Source organism: Malaya genurostris, chromosome 3, assembly GCF_030247185.1.
Source record: "Malaya genurostris strain Urasoe2022 chromosome 3, Malgen_1.1, whole genome shotgun sequence".
NCBI classification, from domain to species: Eukaryota; Metazoa; Arthropoda; class Insecta; order Diptera; family Culicidae; genus Malaya; species Malaya genurostris.
In genome coordinates this window covers 300,417,849-300,437,018 of record NC_080572.1, presented here as the reverse complement: position 1 = coordinate 300,437,018, position 19,170 = coordinate 300,417,849, and the positions used below count along the sequence as shown (strand labels likewise).

At 41.0% G+C, this 19,170-nt stretch overlaps 1 protein-coding gene across 5 annotated transcripts in view; it reads left to right on the top strand.

Moving 5' to 3' along the window:
• The window catches only part of LOC131439112 (RNA binding protein fox-1 homolog 2-like), a 573,206-nt gene that overhangs the window by 115,943 nt on the left and 438,093 nt on the right, over positions 1-19,170 (top strand). For all 5 annotated transcript variants that reach the window (XM_058609730.1, XM_058609729.1, XM_058609732.1 and 2 more), the window contains exon 2: positions 1,348-1,871. In XM_058609730.1, the coding sequence (XP_058465713.1) occupies positions 1,479-1,871 (393 nt within the window). In that variant the 5' untranslated portion in view covers positions 1,348-1,478. The remainder of the gene's footprint in view (positions 1-1,347; positions 1,872-19,170) is intronic.

Sequence of the window (19,170 nt, the reverse complement as noted above, 5' to 3'; positions counted from 1 at the left end):
GAATTATTTACAGCGAAATCAAAGTGCGTCCATACTTTCTGGGACTGTCTTTAGAAGGTAGTAAGTATTTTCTATAAAAAATATTTTCTATAAAAAATATTCTGCAACGGACAGGAAAAATTGTTCAATCAGTGGAGCAAATTTACCAAAAATTAATTAAAATGATTGCGATTAATTTCATTAATATTGTAATCTAATGTGTTTGATTCTCTCATAGTTAGTTTGAAATTCTGTTGAAAATAGCCAAACAGAATAAACAGTAAAATTCAGATGAATTAATCACACACGAATTTCCAACTCATGTTCCACCATCAACATTTTACATCCCACAGGTGTAGGAATTATGCACGGAAACTACAACAAATTTATTGCAAATGGCTTTTGAGTTGGATGTAAAATCACTGCCGGACAATCATTGAAATAAACGCCGTTAGTGTCCGTTGTCCAATTTGACTTTAAAACAAATCACACTGCAAAACTGGGCCCTGTGTTAGTAACTTAGGTTGTTCCGGTGGTTGGCTAACGATGCCAAAGTGTTGAACTGTTGTCCGTCGGTTCAGGATGAGTTATGGGGTGCTAAATTAGCCCCCAAAAAGTTTACTAATATTCTCATTGAGACCCTTCACCGTTACAGCTTCAACACAAACCACAGAATATACTGGCTGGCAAATGGATGCCGGGCGTTCTCTACGGACGGATTGACTACAGCATGTTTGTGTGTTGATCCAAAAGATTGAGTTTGCTGTGGTGATACTTAAGCCGATCTATTCTGATGACCAGTCAGCCGTACTAGCCCTGGTGCTTCCGGATGAACGTTTCGAATCAAACAGGCAAAATATGCAAATTAGAACAGCTCAAAAAGGATGCTTTTCATGTGGTTTAAATAAAGACCAGCAGCTTCCGACAGAACATCACTGAAAGAAAAATGAAAAGCAGGTTCTCGGTTGAATAGGAAAGAATCTAAAATTTCAGGGAGCAGTCAAAAGTGTTTTTTTTTTGTTAGCTCGATAATACAATTCTAGTATTACAGTAGAAAAAAGGGTGGATTTTATTCGACTTGAAAACTTGACTGCTTTTATAAATGTTGGCACCCCTCAAAAGAGGAATATGGCCCCATTTTAATTTTAATAAACGCCTTACATTTTTTCACATTGTGTTTCAGGTCTGTATTTATTTGAAAATTCTGATTTTATGTTCAACAGGGATAAAGAATCGACTCCGGATCGGTAGCATTAAATTCTTTCGATGACACATTCCTTGCCGCATGGCATGTCAGACAGCACCTTCTACCTCTCGTTGGAAACTGTTGATGTTAAACTGTCTTTTTTGTTTCTTTATTATCCACAGAACGATCCGGAATCTAAGCCTGTTAGTGCTCACCAAACATAAAAAAATACCATTGCAGCATCGTATTCAGGTGACTTCCTGCACGGTGCCCCCAACTTGCCCGAAACCCCACCAATCCGAAATCCCCTCAAATGATAAGCATCGATACCCCGGATGCAAACAGCCGACTACAATCGTTCCCCTCATCAACGTCAGCGGCAGTCTCGACGGCCATCGCACAGAACCGATTCCCGGTAGAATTGCCGACCGAGGAAAACGTTGCTTTCCGATCCTGTACGCACGGCACCACCGCCACCAGTGCCACTGTCATTGATTCTACACCCAATAACGACAGCAACAGCAGCGCCAACCGAGGGGAAACCGAAAACAACAAGATGACCACTGCAGCGGCCGTCACCGCAGCAGCCAACAAAGCAGTCGCAGCTCTCATGGAGTACCGGCAGAGGCAGGCTATACAACAACAACAACAACAACAACAACAACAACAACAGCAGCAACAACAACATCACCAGCAAAATAATAATGTAAGTATTATCTTTGCGTGATTCGGGAAAGGGTGCTTCTGCTTTTAAAGCGTATGTTCAAACGTAGGTATTATGACTCAGTTTGCCGGCAGGATTATGACTTGCGGTAAAACAATAATTACTTTTAGGGTTGTCATTGTTCACAATTAGAATCCAATTTTTTTGGTATACATCGTTGTTGCGACTGCTTCTAACATTAACTCTTCGGGATTAGACTACAGTCAATTCGGTGCATTCTGTCTAGAATTCAAGATGTAGTCTTCAGAGTCTGGATTCCAAAGTCCAAATTGATGGGTTCAGATTCCAAAAGTTTGTTAACAGAGTTAAGATTTATGTGTGTTTAGTAGAAGTTTTGATCTCAGTTCATAGTTAGTTAAAGTTCGAGAGTCCAGATTTTACAGTTCAGAATCAAAAGATACGAGTCTAATGTCCAGAGCCTGACGTTCAGAGCAGAGTCAAGAGTCAAGAGTCAAGAGTCAAGAGCCAAGAGTCAAAAGTCAAGAGTCAAAAGTCAAGAGTCAAGAGTCAAGAGTCAAGAGTCAAGAGTCAAGAGTCAAGAGTCAAGAGTCAAGAGTCAAGAGTCAAGAGTCAAGAGTCAAGAGTCAAGAGTCAAGAGTCAAGAGTCAAGAGTCAAGAGTCAAGAGTCAAGAGTCAAGAGTCAAGAGTCAAGAGTCAAGAGTCAAGAGTCAAGAGTCAAGAGTCAAGAGTCAAGAGTCAAGAGTCAAGAGTCAAGAGTCAAGAGTCAAGAGTCAAGAGTCAAGAGTCAAGAGTCAAGAGTCAAGAGTCAAGAGTCAAGAGTCAAGAGTCAAGAGTCAAGAGTCGAGAGTCAAGAGTCAAGAGTCAAGAGTCAAGAGTCAAGAGTCAAGAGTCAAGAGTCAAGAGTCAAGAGTCAAGAGTCAAGAGTCAAGAGTCAAGAGTCAAGAGTCAAGAGTCAAGAGTCAAGAGTCAAGAGTCAAGAGTCAAGAGTCAAGAGTCAAGAGTCAAGAGTCAAGAGTCAAGAGTCAAGAGTCAAGAGTCAAGAGTCAAGAGTCAAGAGTCAAGAGTCAAAAGTCAAGAGTCAAGAGTCAAAAGTCAAGAGTCAAGAGTCAAGAGTCAAGAGTCAAGAGTCAAGAGTCAAGAGTCAAGAGTCAAGAGTCACGAGAGTCAAGAGTCAAGAGTCAAGAGTCACGAGAGTCAAGAGTCAAGAGTCAAGAGTCACGAGAGTCAAGAGTCAAGAGTCAAGAGTCAAGAGTCAAGAGTCAAGAGTCAAGAGTCAAGAGTCAAGAGTCAAGAGTCAAGAGTCACGAGAGTCAAGAGTCAAGAGTCAAGAGTCAAGAGTCAAGAGTCAAGAGTCAAGAGTCAAGAGTCAAGAGTCAAGAGTCAAGAGTCAAGAGTCAAGAGTCAAGAGTCAAGAGTCAAGAGTCAAGAGTCAAGAGTCAAGAGTCAAGAGTCAAGAGTCAAGAGTCAAGAGTCAAGAGTCAAGAGTCAAGAGTCAAGAGTCAAGAGTCAAGAGTCAAGAGTCAAGAGTCAAGAGTCAAGAGTCAAGAGTCAAGAGTCAAGAGTCAAGAGTCAAGAGTCAAGAGTCAAGAGTCAAGAGTCAAGAGTCAAGAGTCAAGAGTCAAGAGTCAAGAGTCAAGAGTCAAGAGTCAAGAGTCAAGAGTCAAGAGTCAAGAGTCAAGAGTCAAGAGTCAAGAGTCAAGAGTCAAGAGTCAAGAGTCAAGAGTCAAGAGTCAAGAGTCAAGAGTCAAGAGTCACGAGAGTCAAGAGTCAAGAGTCAAGAGTCAAGAGTCAAGAGTGTTAAGAGTCAAGAGTCAAGAGTCAAGAGTCAAGAGTCACGAGAGTCAAGAGTCAAGAGTCAAGAGTCAAGAGTCAAGAGTCAAGAGTGTTAAGAGTCAAGAGTCAAGAGTCAAGAGTCAAGAGTCACGAGTCAAGAGTCAAGAGTCAAGAGTCAAGAGTCAAGAGTCAAGAGTCAAGAGTCAAGAGTCAAGAGTCAAGAGTCAAGAGTCAAGAGTCAAGAGTCAAGAGTCAAGAGTCAAGAGTCACGAGAGTCAAGAGTCAAGAGTCAAGAGTCAAGAGTCAAGAGTCAAGAGTGTTAAGAGTCAAGAGTCAAGAGTCAAGAGTCAAGAGTCACGAGAGTCAAGAGTCAAGAGTCAAGAGTCAAGAGTCAAGAGTCAAGAATCAAGAGTGTTGAGAGTCAAGAGTCAAGAGTCAAGAGTCAAGAGTCACGAGTCAAGAGTCAAGAGTCAAGAGTCAAGAGTGTTAAGAGTCAAGAGTCAAGAGTCAAGAGTCAAGAGTCAAGAGTCAAGAGTCAAGAGTCAAGAGTCAAGAGTCACGAGAGTCAAGAGTCAAGAGTCAAGAGTCACGAGAGTCAAGAGTCAAGAGTCAAGAGTCAAGAGTCAAGAGTCAAGAGTCAAGAGTCAAGAGTCAAGAGTCAAGAGTCAAGAGTCAAGAGTCAAGAGTCAAGAGTCACGAGAGTCAAGAGTCAAGAGTCAAGAGTCAAGAGTCAAGAGTCACGAGAGTCAAGAGTCAAGAGTCAAGAGTCAAGAGTCAAGAGTCAAGAGTCAAGAGTCAAGAGTCAAGAGTCAAGAGTCAAGAGTCAAGAGTCAAGAGTCAAGAGTCAAGAGTCAAGAGTCAAGAGTCAAGAGTCAAGAGTCAAGAGTCAAGAGTCAAGAGTCAAGAGTCAAGAGTCAAGAGTCAAGAGTCAAGAGTCAAGAGTCAAGAGTCAAGAGTCAAGAGTCAAGAGTCAAGAGTCAAGAGTCAAGAGTCAAGAGTCAAGAGTCAAGAGTCAAGAGTCAAGAGTCAAGAGTCAAGAGTCAAGAGTCAAGAGTCAAGAGTCAAGAGTCAAGAGTCAAGAGTCAAGAGTCAAGAGTCAAGAGTCAAGAGTCAAGAGTCAAGAGTCAAGAGTCAAGAGTCAAGAGTCAAGAGTCAAGAGTCAAGAGTCAAGAGTCAAGAGTCAAGAGTCAAGAGTCAAGAGTCAAGAGTCAAGAGTCAAGAGTCAAGAGTCAAGAGTCAAGAGTCAAGAGTCAAGAGTCAAGAGTCAAGAGTCAAGAGTCAAGAGTGTTTAGAGTCAAGAGTCAAGAGTCAAGAGTCAAGAGTCAAGAGTCAAGAGTCAAGAGTCAAGAGTCAAGAGTCAAGAGTCAATAGTCAAGAGTCAAGAGTCAAGAGTCAAGAGTCAAGAGTGTTAAGAGTCAAGAGTCAAGAGTCAAGAGTCAAGAGTCAAGAGTCAAGAGTCAAGAGTCAAGAGTCAAGAGTCAAGAGTCAAGAGTCAAGAGTCAAGAGTCAAGAGTCAAGAGTCAAGAGTCAAGAGTCAAGAGTCAAGAGTCAAGAGTCAAGAGTCAAGAGTGTTAAGAGTCAAGAGTCAAGAGTCAAGAGTCAAGAGTCAAGAGTCAAGAGTCAAGAGTCAAGAGTCAAGAGTCAAGAGTCAAGAGTCAAGAGTGTTAAGAGTCAAGAGTCAAGAGTCAAGAGTCAAGAGTCAAGAGTCAAGAGTCAAGAGTCAAGAGTCAAGAGTCAAGAGTCAAGAGTCAAGAGTCAAGAGTCAAGAGTCAAGAGTCCAGAGTCAAGAGTCAAGAGTCAAGAGTCAAGAGTCAAGAATCAAGAGTCAAGAGTCAAGAGTCAAGAGTCAAGAGTCAAGAGTCAAGAGTCAATAGTCAAGAGTCAAGAGTCAAGAGTCAAGAGTCAAGAGTCAAGAGTCAAGAGTCAAGAGTCAAGAGTCAAGAGTCAAGAGTCAAGAGTCAAGAGTCAAGAGTCAAGAGTCAAGAGTCAAGAGTCAAGAGTCAAGAGTCAAGAGTCAAGAGTCAAGAGTCAAGAGTCAAGAGTCAAGAGTCAAGAGTCAAGAGTCAAGAGTCAAGAGTCAAGAGTCAAGAGTCAAGAGTCAAGAGTCAAGAGTCAAGAGTCAAGAGTCAAGAGTCAAGAGTCAAGAGTCAAGAGTCAAGAGTCAAGAGTCAAGAGTCAAGAGTCAAGAGTCAAGAGTCAAGAGTCAGGAGTCAAGAGTCAAGAGTCAAGAGTCAAGAGTCAAGAGTCAAGAGTCAAGAGTCAAGAGTCAAGAGTCAAGAGTCAAGAGTCAAGAGTCAAGAGTCAAGAGTCAAGAGTCAAGAGTCAAGAGTCAAGAGTCAAGAGTCAAGAGTCAAGAGTCAAGAGTCAAGAGTCAAGAGTCAAGAGTCAAGAGTCAAGAGTCAAGAGTCAAGAGTCAAGAGTCAAGAGTCAAGAGTCAAGAGTCAAGAGTCAAGAGTCAAGAGTCAAGAGTCAAGAGTCAATAGTCAAGAGTCAAGAGTCAAGAGTCAAGAGTCAAGAGTCAAGATTCAAGAGTCAAGAGTCAAGAGTCAAGAGTCAAGAGTCAAGAGTCAAGAGTCAAGAGTCAAGAGTCAAGAGTCAAGAGTCAAGAGTCAAGAGTCAAGAGTCAAGAGTCACGAGAGTCAAGAGTCAAGAGTCAAGAGTCACGAGAGTCAAGAGTCAAGAGTCAAGAATCAAGAGTCAAGAGTCAAGAGTCAAGAGTCAAGAGTCAAGAGTCAAGAGTCAAGAGTCAAGAGTCAAGAGTCAAGAGTCAAGAGTCAAGAGTCAAGAGTCAAGAGTCAAGAGTCAAGAGTCAAGAGTCAAGAGTCAAGAGTCAAGAGTCAAGAGTCAAGAGTCAAGAGTCAAGAGTCAAGAGTCAAGAGTCAAGAGTCATGAGTCATGAGTCAAGAGTCAAGAGTCAAGAGTCAAGAGTCAAGAGTCAAGAGTCAAAAGTCAAAAGTCAAGAGTCAAGAGTCAAGAGTCAAGAGTCAAGAGTCAAGAGTCAAGAGTCAAGAGTCAAGAGTCAAGAGTCAAGAGTCAAGAGTCAAGAGTCAAGAGTCAAGAGTCAAGAGTCAAGAGTCAAGAGTCAAGAGTCAAGAGTCAAGAGTCAAGAGTCAAGAGTCAAGAGTCAAGAGTCAAGAGTCAAGAGTCAAGAGTCAAGAGTCAAGAGTCAAGAGTCAAGAGTCAAGAGTCAAGAGTCAAGAGTCAAGAGTCAAGAGTCAAGAGTCAAGAGTCAAGAGTCAAGAGTCAAGAGTCAAGAGTCAAGAGTCAAGAGTCAAGAGTCAAGAGTCAAGAGTCAAGAGTCAAGAGTCAAGAGTCAAGAGTCAAGAGTCAAGAGTCAAGAGTCAAGAGTCAAGAGTCAAGAGTCAAGAGTCAAGAGTCAAGAGTCAAGAGTCAAGAGTCAAGAGTCAAGAGTCAAGAGTCAAGAGTCAAGAGTCAAGAGTCAAGAGTCAAGAGTCAAGAGTCAAGAGTCAAGAGTCAAGAGTCAAGAGTCAAGAGTCAAGAGTCAAGAGTCAAAAGTCAAGAGTCAAGAGTCAAGAGTCAAAAGTCAAGAGTCAAGAGTCAAGAGTCAAGAGTCAAGAGTCAAGAGTCAAGAGTCAAGAGTCAAGAGTCAAGAGTCAAGAGTCAAGAGTCAAGAGTCAAGAGTCAAGAGTCAAGAGTCAAGAGTCAAGAGTCAAGAGTCAAGAGTCAAGAGTCAAGAGTCAAGAGTCAAGAGTCAAGAGTCAAGAGTCAAGAGTCAAGAGTCAAGAGTCAAGAGTCAAGAGTCAAGAGTCAAGAGTCAAGAGTCAAGAGTCAAGAGTCAAGAGTCAAGAGTCAAGAGTCAAGAGTCAAGAGTCAAGAGTCAAGAGTCAAGAGTCAAGAGTCAAGAGTCAAGAGTCAAGAGTCTAGAGTCAAGAGTCAAGAGTCAAGAGTCAAGAGTCAAGAGTCACGAGAGTCAAGAGTCAAGAGTCAAGAGTGTTAAGAGTCAAGAGTCAAGAGTCAAGAGTCAAGAGTCAAGAGTCAAGAGTCAAGAGTCAAGAGTCAAGAATCAAGAGTCAAGAGTCAAGAGTCAAGAGTCAAGAGTCAAGAGTCAAGAGTCAAGAGTCAAGAGTCAAGAGTCAAGACTCAAGAGTCAAGAGTCAAGAGTCAAGAGTCAAGAGTCAAGAGTCAAGAGTCAAGAGTCAAGAGTCAAGAGTCAAGAGTCAAGAGTCAAGAGTCAAGAGTCAAGAGTCAAGAGTCAAGAGTCAAGAGTCAAGAGTCAAGAGTCAAGAGTCACGAGAGTCAAGAGTCAAGAGTCAAGAGTCAAGAGTCAAGAGTGTTAAGAGTCAAGAGTCAAGAGTCAAGAGTCAAGAGTCAAGAGTCAAGAGTCAAGAGTCAAGAGTCAAGAGTCAAGAGTCAAGAGTCAAGAGTCAAGAGTCAAGAGTCAAGAGTCAAGAGTCAAGAGTCAAGAGTCAAGAGTCAAGAGTCAAGAGTCAAGAGTCAAGAGTCAAGAGTCAAGAGTCAAGAGTCAAGAGTCAAGAGTCAAGAGTCAAGAGTCAAGAGTCAAGAGTCAAGAGTCAAGAGTCAAGAGTCAAGAGTCAAGAGTCAAGAGTCAAGAGTCAAGAGTCAAGAGTCAAGAGTCAAGAGTCAAGAGTCAAGAGTCACGAGAGTCAAGAGTCAAGAGTCAAGAGTGTTAAGAGTCAAGAGTCAAGAGTCAAGAGTCAAGAGTCAAGAGTCAAGAGTCAAGAGTCAAGAGTCAAGAGTCAAGAGTCAAGAGTCAAGAGTCAAGAGTCAAGAGTCAAGAGTCACGAGAATCAAGAGTCAAGAGTCAAGAGTCAAGAGTCAAGAGTGTTAAGAGTCAAGAGTCAAGAGTCAAGAGTCAAGAGTCAAGAGTCAAGAGTCAAGAGTCAAGAGTCAAGAGTCAAGAGTCAAGAGTCAAGAGTCAAGAGTCAAGAGTCAAGAGTCAAGAGTCAAGAGTCAAGAGTCAAGAGTCAAGAGTCAAGAGTCAAGAGTCAAGAGTCAAGAGTCAAGAGTCAAGAGTCAAGAGTCAAGAGTCAAGAGTCAAGAGTCAAGAGTCAAGAGTCAAGAGTCAAGAGTCAAGAGTCAAGAGTCAAGAGTCAAGAGTCAAGAGTCAAGAGTCAAGAGTCAAGAGTCAAGAGTCAAGAGTCAAGAGTCAAGAGTCAAGAGTCAAGAGTCAAGAGTCAAGAGTCAAGAGTCAAGAGTCAAGAGTCAAGAGTCAAGAGTCAAGAGTCAAGAGTCAAGAGTCAAGAGTCAATAGTCAAGAGTCAAGAGTCAAGAGTCAAGAGTCAAGAGTCAAGAGTCAAGAGTCAAGAGTCAAGAGTCAAGAGTCAAGAGTCAAGAGTCAAGAGTCAAGAGTCAAGAGTCAAGAGTCAAGAGTCAAGAGTCAAGAGTCAAGAGTCAAGAGTCAAGAGTCAAGAGTCAAGAGTCAAGAGTCAAGAGTCAAGAGTCAAGAGTCAAGAGTCAAGAGTCAAGAGTCAAGAGTCAAGAGTCAAGAGTCAAGAGTCAAGAGTCAAGAGTGTTTAGAGTCAAGAGTCAAGAGTCAAGAGTCAAGAGTCAAGAGTCAAGAGTCAAGAGTCAAGAGTCAAGAGTCAAGAGTCAAGAGTCAAGAGTCAAGAGTCAAGAGTCAAGAGTCAAGAGTCAAGAGTCAAGAGTCAAGAGTCAAGAGTCAAGAGTCAAGAGTCAAGAGTCAAGAGTCAAGAGTCAAGAGTCACGAGAGTCAAGAGTCAAGAGTCAAGAGTCAAGAGTCAAGAGTCAAGAGTCAAGAGTCAAGAGTCACGAGAGTCAAGAGTCAAGAGTCAAGAGTCAAGAGTCAAGAGTCAAGAGTCAAGAGTCAAGAGTCAAGAGTCAAGAGTCAAGAGTCAAGAGTCAAGAGTCACGAGAGTCAAGAGTCAAGAGTCAAGAGTCACGAGAGTCAAGAGTCAAGAGTCAAGAGTCAAGAGTCAAGAGTCAAGAGTCAAGAGTCAAGAGTCAAGAGTCAAGAGTCAAGAGTCAAGAGTCACGAGAGTCAAGAGTCAAGAGTCAAGAGTCAAGAGTCAAGAGTCAAGAGTCAAGAGTCAAGAGTCAAGAGTCAAGAGTCAAGAGTCAAGAGTCAAGAGTCAAGAGTCAAGAGTCAAGAGTCAAGAGTCAAGAGTCAAGAGTCAAGAGTCAAGAGTGTTTAGAGTCAAGAGTCAAGAGTCAAGAGTCAAGAGTCAAGAGTCAAGAGTCAAGAGTCAAGAGTCAAGAGTCAAGAGTCAAGAGTCAAGAGTCAAGAGTCAAGAGTCAAGAGTCAAGAGTCAAGAGTCAAGAGTCAAGAGTCAAGAGTCAAGAGTCAAGAGTCAAGAGTCAAGAGTCAAGAGTCAAGAGTCAAGAGTCAAGAGTCAAGAGTCAAGAGTCAAGAGTCAAGAGTCAAGAGTCAAGAGTCAAGAGTCAATAGTCAAGAGTCAAGAGTCAAGAGTCAAGAGTCAAGAGTCAAGAGTCAAGAGTCAAGAGTCAAGAGTCAAGAGTCAAGAGTCAAGAGTCAAGAGTCAAGAGTCAAGAGTCAAGAGTCAAGAGTCAAGAGTCAAGAGTCAAGAGTCAAGAGTCAAGAGTCAAGAGTCAAGAGTCAAGAGTCAAGAGTCAAGAGTCAAGAGTCAAGAGTCAAGAGTCAAGAGTCAAGAGTCAAGAGTCAAGAGTCAAGAGTCAAGAGTGTTTAGAGTCAAGAGTCAAGAGTCAAGAGTCAAGAGTCAAGAGTCAAGAGTCAAGAGTCAAGAGTCAAGAGTCAAGAGTCAAGAGTCAAGAGTCAAGAGTCAAGAGTCAAGAGTCAAGAGTCAAGAGTCAAGAGTCAAGAGTCAAGAGTCAAGAGTCAAGAGTCAAGAGTCAAGAGTCAAGAGTCACGAGAGTCAAGAGTCAAGAGTCAAGAGTCAAGAGTCAAGAGTCAAGAGTCAAGAGTCAAGAGTCACGAGAGTCAAGAGTCAAGAGTCAAGAGTCAAGAGTCAAGAGTCAAGAGTCAAGAGTCAAGAGTCAAGAGTCAAGAGTCAAGAGTCAAGAGTCAAGAGTCACGAGAGTCAAGAGTCAAGAGTCAAGAGTCACGAGAGTCAAGAGTCAAGAGTCAAGAGTCAAGAGTCAAGAGTCAAGAGTCAAGAGTCAAGAGTCAAGAGTCAAGAGTCAAGAGTCAAGAGTCACGAGAGTCAAGAGTCAAGAGTCAAGAGTCAAGAGTCAAGAGTCAAGAGTCAAGAGTCAAGAGTCAAGAGTCAAGAGTCAAGAGTCAAGAGTCAAGAGTCAAGAGTCAAGAGTCAAGAGTCAAGAGTCAAGAGTCAAGAGTCAAGAGTCAAGAGTCAAGAGTGTTTAGAGTCAAGAGTCAAGAGTCAAGAGTCAAGAGTCAAGAGTCAAGAGTCAAGAGTCAAGAGTCAAGAGTCAAGAGTCAAGAGTCAAGAGTCAAGAGTCAAGAGTCAAGAGTCAAGAGTCAAGAGTCAAGAGTCAAGAGTCAAGAGTCAAGAGTCAAGAGTCAAGAGTCAAGAGTCAAGAGTCAAGAGTCAAGAGTCAAGAGTCAAGAGTCAAGAGTCAAGAGTCAAGAGTCAAGAGTCAAGAGTCAAGAGTCAAGAGTCAAGAGTCAAGAGTCAAGAGTCAAGAGTCAAGAGTCAAGAGTCAAGAGTCAAGAGTCAAGAGTCAAGAGTCAAGAGTCAAGAGTCAAGAGTCAAGAGTCAAGAGTCAAGAGTCAAGAGTCAAGAGTCAAGAGTCAAGAGTCAAGAGTCAAGAGTCAAGAGTCAAGAGTCAAGAGTCAAGAGTCAAGAGTCAAGAGTCAAGAGTCAAGAGTCAAGAGTCAAGAGTCAAGAGTCAAGAGTCAAGAGTCAAGAGTCAAGAGTCAAGAGTCAAGAGTCAAGAGTCAAGAGTCAAGAGTCAAGAGTCAAGAGTCAAGAGTCAAGAGTCAAGAGTCAAGAGTCAAGAGTCAAGAGTCAAGAGTCAAGAGTCAAGAGTCAAGAGTCAAGAGTCAAGAGTCAAGAGTCAAGAGTCAAGAGTCAAGAGTCAAGAGTCACGAGAGTCAAGAGTCAAGAGTCAAGAGTCAAGAGTCAAGAGTCAAGAGTCAAGAGTGTTAAGAGTCAAGAGTCAAGAGTCAAGAGTCAAGAGTTAAGAGTCAAGAGTCAAGAGTCAAGAGTCAAGAGTCAAGAGTCAAGAGTCACGAGAGTCAAGAGTCAAGAGTCAAGAGTCAAGAGTCAAGAGTCAAGAGTCAAGAGTCAAGAGTCAAGAGTCAAGAGTCAAGAGTCAAGAGTCAAGAGTCAAGAGTCAAGAGTCAAGAGTCAAGAGTCAAGAGTCAAGAGTCAAGAGTCAAGAGTCAAGAGTCAAGAGTCAAGAGTCAAGAGTCAAGAGTCAAGAGTCAAGAGTCAAGAGTCAAGAGTCAAGAGTCACGAGAGTCAAGAGTCAAGAGTCAAGAGTCAAGAGTCAAGAGTCAAGAGTCAAGAGTCAAGAGTCAAGAGTCAAGAGTCAAGAGTCAAGAGTCAAGAGTCAAGAGTCAAGAGTCAAGAGTCAAGAGTCAAGAGTCAAGAGTCACGAGAGTCAAGAGTCAAGAGTCAAGAGTGTTAAGAGTCAAGAGTCAAGAGTCAAGAGTCAAGAGTCAAGAGTCAAGAGTCAAGAGTCAAGAGTCAAGAGTCAAGAGTCAAGAGTCAAGAGTCAAGAGTCAAGAGTCACGAGAGTCAAGAGTCAAGAGTCAAGAGTCAAGAGTCAAGAGTGTTAAGAGTCAAGAGTCAAGAGTCAAGAGTCAAGAGTCAAGAGTCAAGAGTCAAGAGTCAAGAGTCAAGAGTCAAGAGTCAAGAGTCAAGAGTCAAGAGTCAAGAGTCAAGAGTCAAGAGTCAAGAGTCAAGAGTCAAGAGTCAAGAGTCAAGAGTCAAGAGTCAAGAGTCAAGAGTCAAGAGTCAAGAGTCAAGAGTCAAGAGTCAAGAGTCAAGAGTCAAGAGTCAAGAGTCAAGAGTCAAGAGTCAAGAGTCAAGAGTCAAGAGTCAAGAGTCAAGAGTCAAGAGTCAAGAGTCAAGAGTCAAGAGTCAAGAGTCAAGAGTCAAGAGTCAAGAGTCAAGAGTCAAGAGTCAAGAGTCAAGAGTCAAGAGTCAAGAGTCAAGAGTCAAGAGTCAAGAGTCAAGAGTCAAGAGTCAAGAGTCAAGAGTCAAGAGTCAAGAGTCAAGAGTCAAGAGTCAAGAGTCAAGAGTCAAGAGTCAAGAGTGTTTAGAGTCAAGAGTCAAGAGTCAAGAGTCAAGAGTCAAGAGTCAAGAGTCAAGAGTCAAGAGTCAAGAGTCAAGAGTCAAGAGTCAAGAGTGTTTAGAGTCAAGAGTCAAGAGTCAAGAGTCAAGAGTCAAGAGTCAAGAGTCAAGAGTCAAGAGTCAAGAGTCAAGAGTCAAGAGTCAAGAGTCAAGAGTCAAGAGTCAAGAGTCAAGAGTCAAGAGTCAAGAGTCAAGAGTCAAGAGTCAAGAGTCAAGAGTCAAGAGTCAAGAGTCAAGAGTCAAGAGTCAAGAGTCAAGAGTCAAGAGTCAAGAGTCAAGAGTGTTTAGAGTCAAGAGTCAAGAGTCAAGAGTCAAGAGTCAAGAGTCAAGAGTCAAGAGTCAAGAGTCAAGAGTCAAGAGTCAAGAGTCAAGAGTCAAGAGTCAAGAGTCAAGAGTCAAGAGTCAAGAGTCAAGAGTCAAGAGTCAAGAGTCAAGAGTCAAGAGTCAAGAGTCAAGAGTCAAGAGTCAAGAGTCAAGAGTCAAGAGTCAAGAGTCAAGAGTGTTTAGAGTCAAGAGTCAAGAGTCAAGAGTCAAGAGTCAAGAGTCAAGAGTCAAGAGTCAAGAGTCAAGAGTCAAGAGTCAAGAGTCAAGAGTCAAGAGTCAAGAGTCAAGAGTCAAGAGTCAAGAGTCAAGAGTCAAGAGTCAAGAGTCAAGAGTCAAGAGTCAAGAGTCAAGAGTCAAGAGTCAAGAGTCAAGAGTCAAGAGTCAAGAGTCAAGAGTCAAGAGTCAAGAGTCAAGAGTCAAGAGTCAAGAGTCAAGAGTCAAGAGTCAAGAGTCAAGAGTCAAGAGTCAAGAGTCAAGAGTCAAGAGTCAAGAGTCAAGAGTCAAGAGTCAAGAGTCAAGAGTCAAGAGTCAAGAGTCAAGAGTCAAGAGTCAAGAGTCAAGAGTCAAGAGTCAAGAGTCAAGAGTCAAGAGTCAAGAGTCAAGAGTCAAGAGTCAAGAGTCAAGAGTCAAGAGTCAAGAGTCAAGAGTCAAGAGTCAAGAGTCAAGAGTCAAGAGTCAAGAGTCAAGAGTCAAGAGTCAAGAGTCAAGAGTGTTAAGAGTCAAGAGTCAAGAGTCAAGAGTCAAGAGTCAAGAGTCAAGAGTCAAGAGTCAAGAGTCAAGAGTCAAGAGTCAAGAGTCAAGAGTCAAGAGTCAAGAGTGTTAAGAGTCAAGAGTCAAGAGTCAAGAGTCAAGAGTCAAGAGTCAAGAGTCAAGAGTCAAGAGTCAAGAGTCAAGAGTCAAGAGTCAAGAGTCAAGAGTCAAGAGTCAAGAGTCAAGAGTCAAGAGTGTTAAGAGTCAAGAGTCAAGAGTCAAGAGTCAAGAGTCAAGAGTCAAGAGTCAAGAGTCAAGAGTCAAGAGTCAAGAGTCAAGAGTCAAGAGTCAAGAGTCAAGAGTCAAGAGTCAAGAGTCAAGAGTGTTAAGAGTCAAGAGTCAAGAGTCAAGAGTCAAGAGTCAAGAGTCAAGAGTCAAGAGTCAAGAGTCAAGAGTCAAGAGTCAAGAGTGTTAAGAGTCAAGAGTCAAGAGTCAAGAGTCAAGAGTCAAGAGTCAAGAGTCAAGAGTCAAGAGTCAAGAGTCAAGAGTGTTAAGAGTCAAGAGTCAAGAGTCAAGAGTCAAGAGTCAAGAGTCAAGAGTCAAGAGTCAAGAGTCAAGAGTCAAGAGTCAAGAGTGTTAAGAGTCAAGAGTCAAGAGTCAAGAGTCAAGAGTCAAGAGTCAAGAGTCAAGAGTCAAGAGTCAAGAGTCAAGAGTCAAGAGTCAAGAGTCAAGAGTCAAGAGTCAAGAGTCAAGAGTCAAGAGTCAAGAGTCAAGAATCAAGAGTCAAGAGTCAAGAGTCAAGAGTCAAGAGTCAAGAGTCAAGCTATATTCTTAGTTCAATATTTAAGAGACTTTCTTATCCCTTATTTTTAAAGCGTTTGTCAAAAAAAACTCAAAATTTCGGTTTTATCGGATAACGACATAAGTCCAATATGCTACAAAAAAAGAGAATGTAGAACTTTCTGTCTAGTCTAGTCTAGAAAAACATATTATTAGCATTGACTTCGTTCTGTCAAAAAAACTTGTTCCAATCAGTGACATTGCTCTTTTCTGATCACACTGAAGATGTAACGAAAGCGCATTTCAGAAGCAATCCGATAGGGAAAAGTGGGTCGCACTTGTACATTTTATGCGGACAGTGAGGTTCTTAATTAATCTACCTTGAAGTCTGCTTTCTCAGGCAATATTTACAGCCGTACTGTATCATGAAGATTGTTTTTTATCTATCATTCGTCGAATAGGGGCAATGATGTAGCGAAAAAAGTAGCCTTTATACATTAGCCAACAAATATGTTTTCAATGCATTGTTTTATTTGATTTTATTTTATTATTGTCATTTTTTATGCTTTTTGGCTTTACAGTTCAATGCATAGATCACTGGTCGTTCAAGCCAGCGCTCGTAGATCTGAATGATCACATTTCACACAAGGATTGTAATGCCAAGAATTTGTCTTTTCTGCATTGCCATGCAAGTGTTTCTCATTTGAAGGAATCAAAAACCGAACTCAACATTTTTTCGATGGCGGTTTTTTGCAGATGATTTGAATTTCTCTTTCGCAATGAAATCAGCTATTATAAAATTCTTTTCTCGTTATTTTGACTGCACAGTAAGTAAAATTTATTCCCTTTTCTGGGCCATTGCAAACAAGAAGGATTCAAGCCTGCGTTGATTATAAGACTCGTGCACAGTTTAATTTTTCCAGCTAACCGTTCGTCCCGTGGCAAACAAAGAAAAGCTTAAATTAATAACCATCCCACATACGGTCACAGTAAATTTTCCCAGTTCAAACCACTCTGAAAAGGGTAATATAGTAATAATCTTGCGGTTTTACGACGTCGTTTGCTTCCAACAACAGCAGCCGGAACCCAACACCATGCGGTACGATTTCCCCCTCATTAAGGGCGAATCCGGACCGAAGCCATAAACTGAGCACGACCAGTGAGCCTTCAGACGAACGTTGCTTGGTACAGATTGACCCTATCTCTCGTGTTTAACGATGCCCACGTGGTTGGGTAGCATTGTATGCAGCATCCACCAAGAACAATCATCCCAACGCGAAAATAGAATGATTTTTCTTGAGCATTCCGAAAAGACAAAACAAAATTGTTTCGCGGTAAGAAATTGACTACCATGAAAATTTGGCATCGCTCCTTTTAATAGAAATTTAAAATAATCGTTCGAAAATAAAATTAAAATAAATCATCCCAACTTCACAAAAATAGCCCTTTGTAGTGCTCATTTTAAGTTCCGGAAAAGGTTGATTGTTGTTTGATTACTTGACAAGAAGAAAACAATTCGAACCCTTTCATTTGGAGTCGTTTCTCACCGATTTCGTTCTTCAAACGCTTCAATTATAACGTTGACTATTGATAAAGTTACCTTTGACAAGAAAATCGATAAACAAAATTGCACGAGCATCCCAAAATAGTTAGGCCATAGCTTTACCGGGGTAATTTTTGATCGCTTTGAACGGTTGCCAAGAACTGTAGTCCACTCTGCTGACGACCGCGTTGATCCCGAGGTATAGTCAAAGATCCATGTTTCGTCCATTGTCACATATCAACGCACAATTCCGATTCATTTCGTCGGAACAGCTCCAAACAGTACTGGGAATCAACGACATGTTGTCGTTTTTTGGTCCAACGTAGCAACAGCTTCCTCAAAGACAAATATCTATGCAAAAAAGTACACACGCTGCCGTATGACATCTTGAAGTTGTCAGTTACCTTACGCATTTTTGATTTACGGTTTTCAAAAACAAATTGATGGACATTGTTTCGGTTTCCGATTTAATTACCTCATAACCAACTATATTTGCGTTTCGTCATAGACTCGTCCGAGCATAACAGTTTATGTTGAACTGTTACGTTTGCCTATTGGTTTATGTTGAACTGCATGTGGCATAACAGTTCGAAAGAAACTGTTATGCACTGACGAGTCTAAGACGAAGCGCAAAGATAATACCTCATTTGGCCGGCCGGAGCGTTCAGCATCTTCAGTTTCAGTGGTATTTTCCGTTTATTAAGTGAAAATGAAAAAAATATCTAATGCGGCAACGCAACATCGTTTTGGTTCATGTGCTGTCCGACTTAGCTACCGCTCGTTCAGACCTAACTAAAGCAAAAACAAACGGGCAAACGAGGCGGTTCCAGGTTTGTATGCAAGAGGACGACAGGAGACGTAACATGCAGGAGATATGCCCCTTTCGGCGAAATGACCATTTCGGTAAAATGACTCTTTCGGCGAAATGACCTATTCGGCGAAACGACTTTCGGCGAAATGGCTTTCGGCGATATGACCCGCTCCCGAAGAAATGAATACTTTAAAACTCATTGGTGTCAAGATATTAAGCATTGTTTATTGGAGACCCCCAAAATCAAGTTTTTCCATCATAACCTTGTTCAATGGTTTTTCTGATGTTCTACAATTATATTTTATTTATCAAATTACATAGTTTAATCAAAAGTAGCATATTTTTATGTTCACAAACTAAACAGTTTTTGGACAAATTCGTAACAAAATACTGCATATTCGAATATCAATATATCAAAAATGTGGAAATTTGTGGAATCAATTTTAACAACGATTGAAACACTATTAGAAAAATTAGTAGTCACATCTTAATCTCACTTAAATTTATAAAGAAAAATGCACTAAAAAAGTATTTCCTATCATACAGTATTCATTAACCCTGCACCTCAAAGTCAATATTGATCCAAGAAATCGAGAAAAAAGAAGCAGCTTGACATTTCAGATGAAAGTAAGAAGAATTTTCTAAAGATAGACGAAATTTTGGACTCCATTTGGAACAAAAACATTGAAAACTATCTATCTTAAAGAATTTTTCTTTTACTTGTTTGCACATTCTCAGCAAATTTTAGACAGGATTCAATGAAAGCTTGTTCGCGATAAAATCTTGACTGATTAAATTTGGAATAAAACAAATTTACTGTTAATTGAAACCAAGATGCATTTTCCATTCATTTGAATGTACATTATAATTTATCTTGAAACTAAGAACTTAAAATTTATTTATTTATTTATAAACGTTTATTTATACCCGGTTTTCACCTAATCGTGGTATTTCGCCGGGTAGGGAACTTGAAACTTTTGAGTTTACCTCAACCATTAAGGTTTGTGCAGACTTCTCTGAAACCATTTTAGCTGCTTTAGTCAAAAATTTTCGAAATTTTTCTATAGTTGTAGCTTGTTGTTCATACTGAGAGAGTTCTCTCTCCCTCCACGCGAGCCTAACACCGCTTGATTTATATAATTTCAAAACATCTTTGGTGTAGTAGCAAGATGCCAAATTCAGCCAGAATAGCGAAGGAGCCTCAAGGCTGCGTAGGACTGGTAACAATCGCTCCTTCACGCTATATTGCCTTGTTCACCGTTCTGGTAGCGATGAAGCTTTGGTTTTCCGACCACAACTGCATATTGCCTGCCAAACCAAATATTTTTGAGGAAACATGGCTTTTCTTTTCATCCTGAAATGCTCCTCTCCGCCGATCCATTGAACGGCAGTATGAAAAGACATTCCGAAAAGCTGCTTAAAGTATTCCAGCACGTAAGTTTTATCGTCCATTATCACGCATGAAAACTTCGTCTAATATTCGCGATACAAGTTGCGAGCCCGGGTTTTAGCCGTCACATTCTATTTAAGAAGTGTATCGAAAATGTGCTATCCACAAATTTTTCTATCAAATTATGATAAAAACTACAAGGATCAGCCCCATGGGGTTGTTCGAGCCATTGATGTGGAACAAGACTACCAAAATTTCTAATGATCTACAATCGAACAGTTCAATAAAACGTCACACTTTGGAATCCGCAATTGCACGAGAGTCTGTTTAGATTGATCTTGATTAGAAATCAACACCGAACATTGTTTGTTTTATAGCCGACGAAATTATACCAATATCCCAAATGTATGCAATTATATCTTTGTACATACTTGCGATACGGATTTCAATATTTAAGCTCCTCTTCGGCAAGCTTGTGTTCAAGTTTTGTATACAAGCAGTTATTTTTAAAGCGTTGATTTACTTTACCATTCTGCGATTTCGGCAGAAATCGTTTTGTGGCATTTTTTGTCGTGCTGTCTAGCAACAACCTACCTCTAGCATGCTACGCGTAGGACTGAAACATTAGCTTTTTTTTTTGCATAAATATCTGTTTATTAATCTTATTTTTGTGTATTACATCAACATTTTACAGTACAAGTGTTTTGACCCTTTGGCCTTTCATCTTTGTTGTTCATACGATTCGTTATTAATATTAGGTGTTTTAGTTACTCTTGTTTTACATACTAATGTTTAATCATAATATTTATTTTAATTATTAATAAAATATC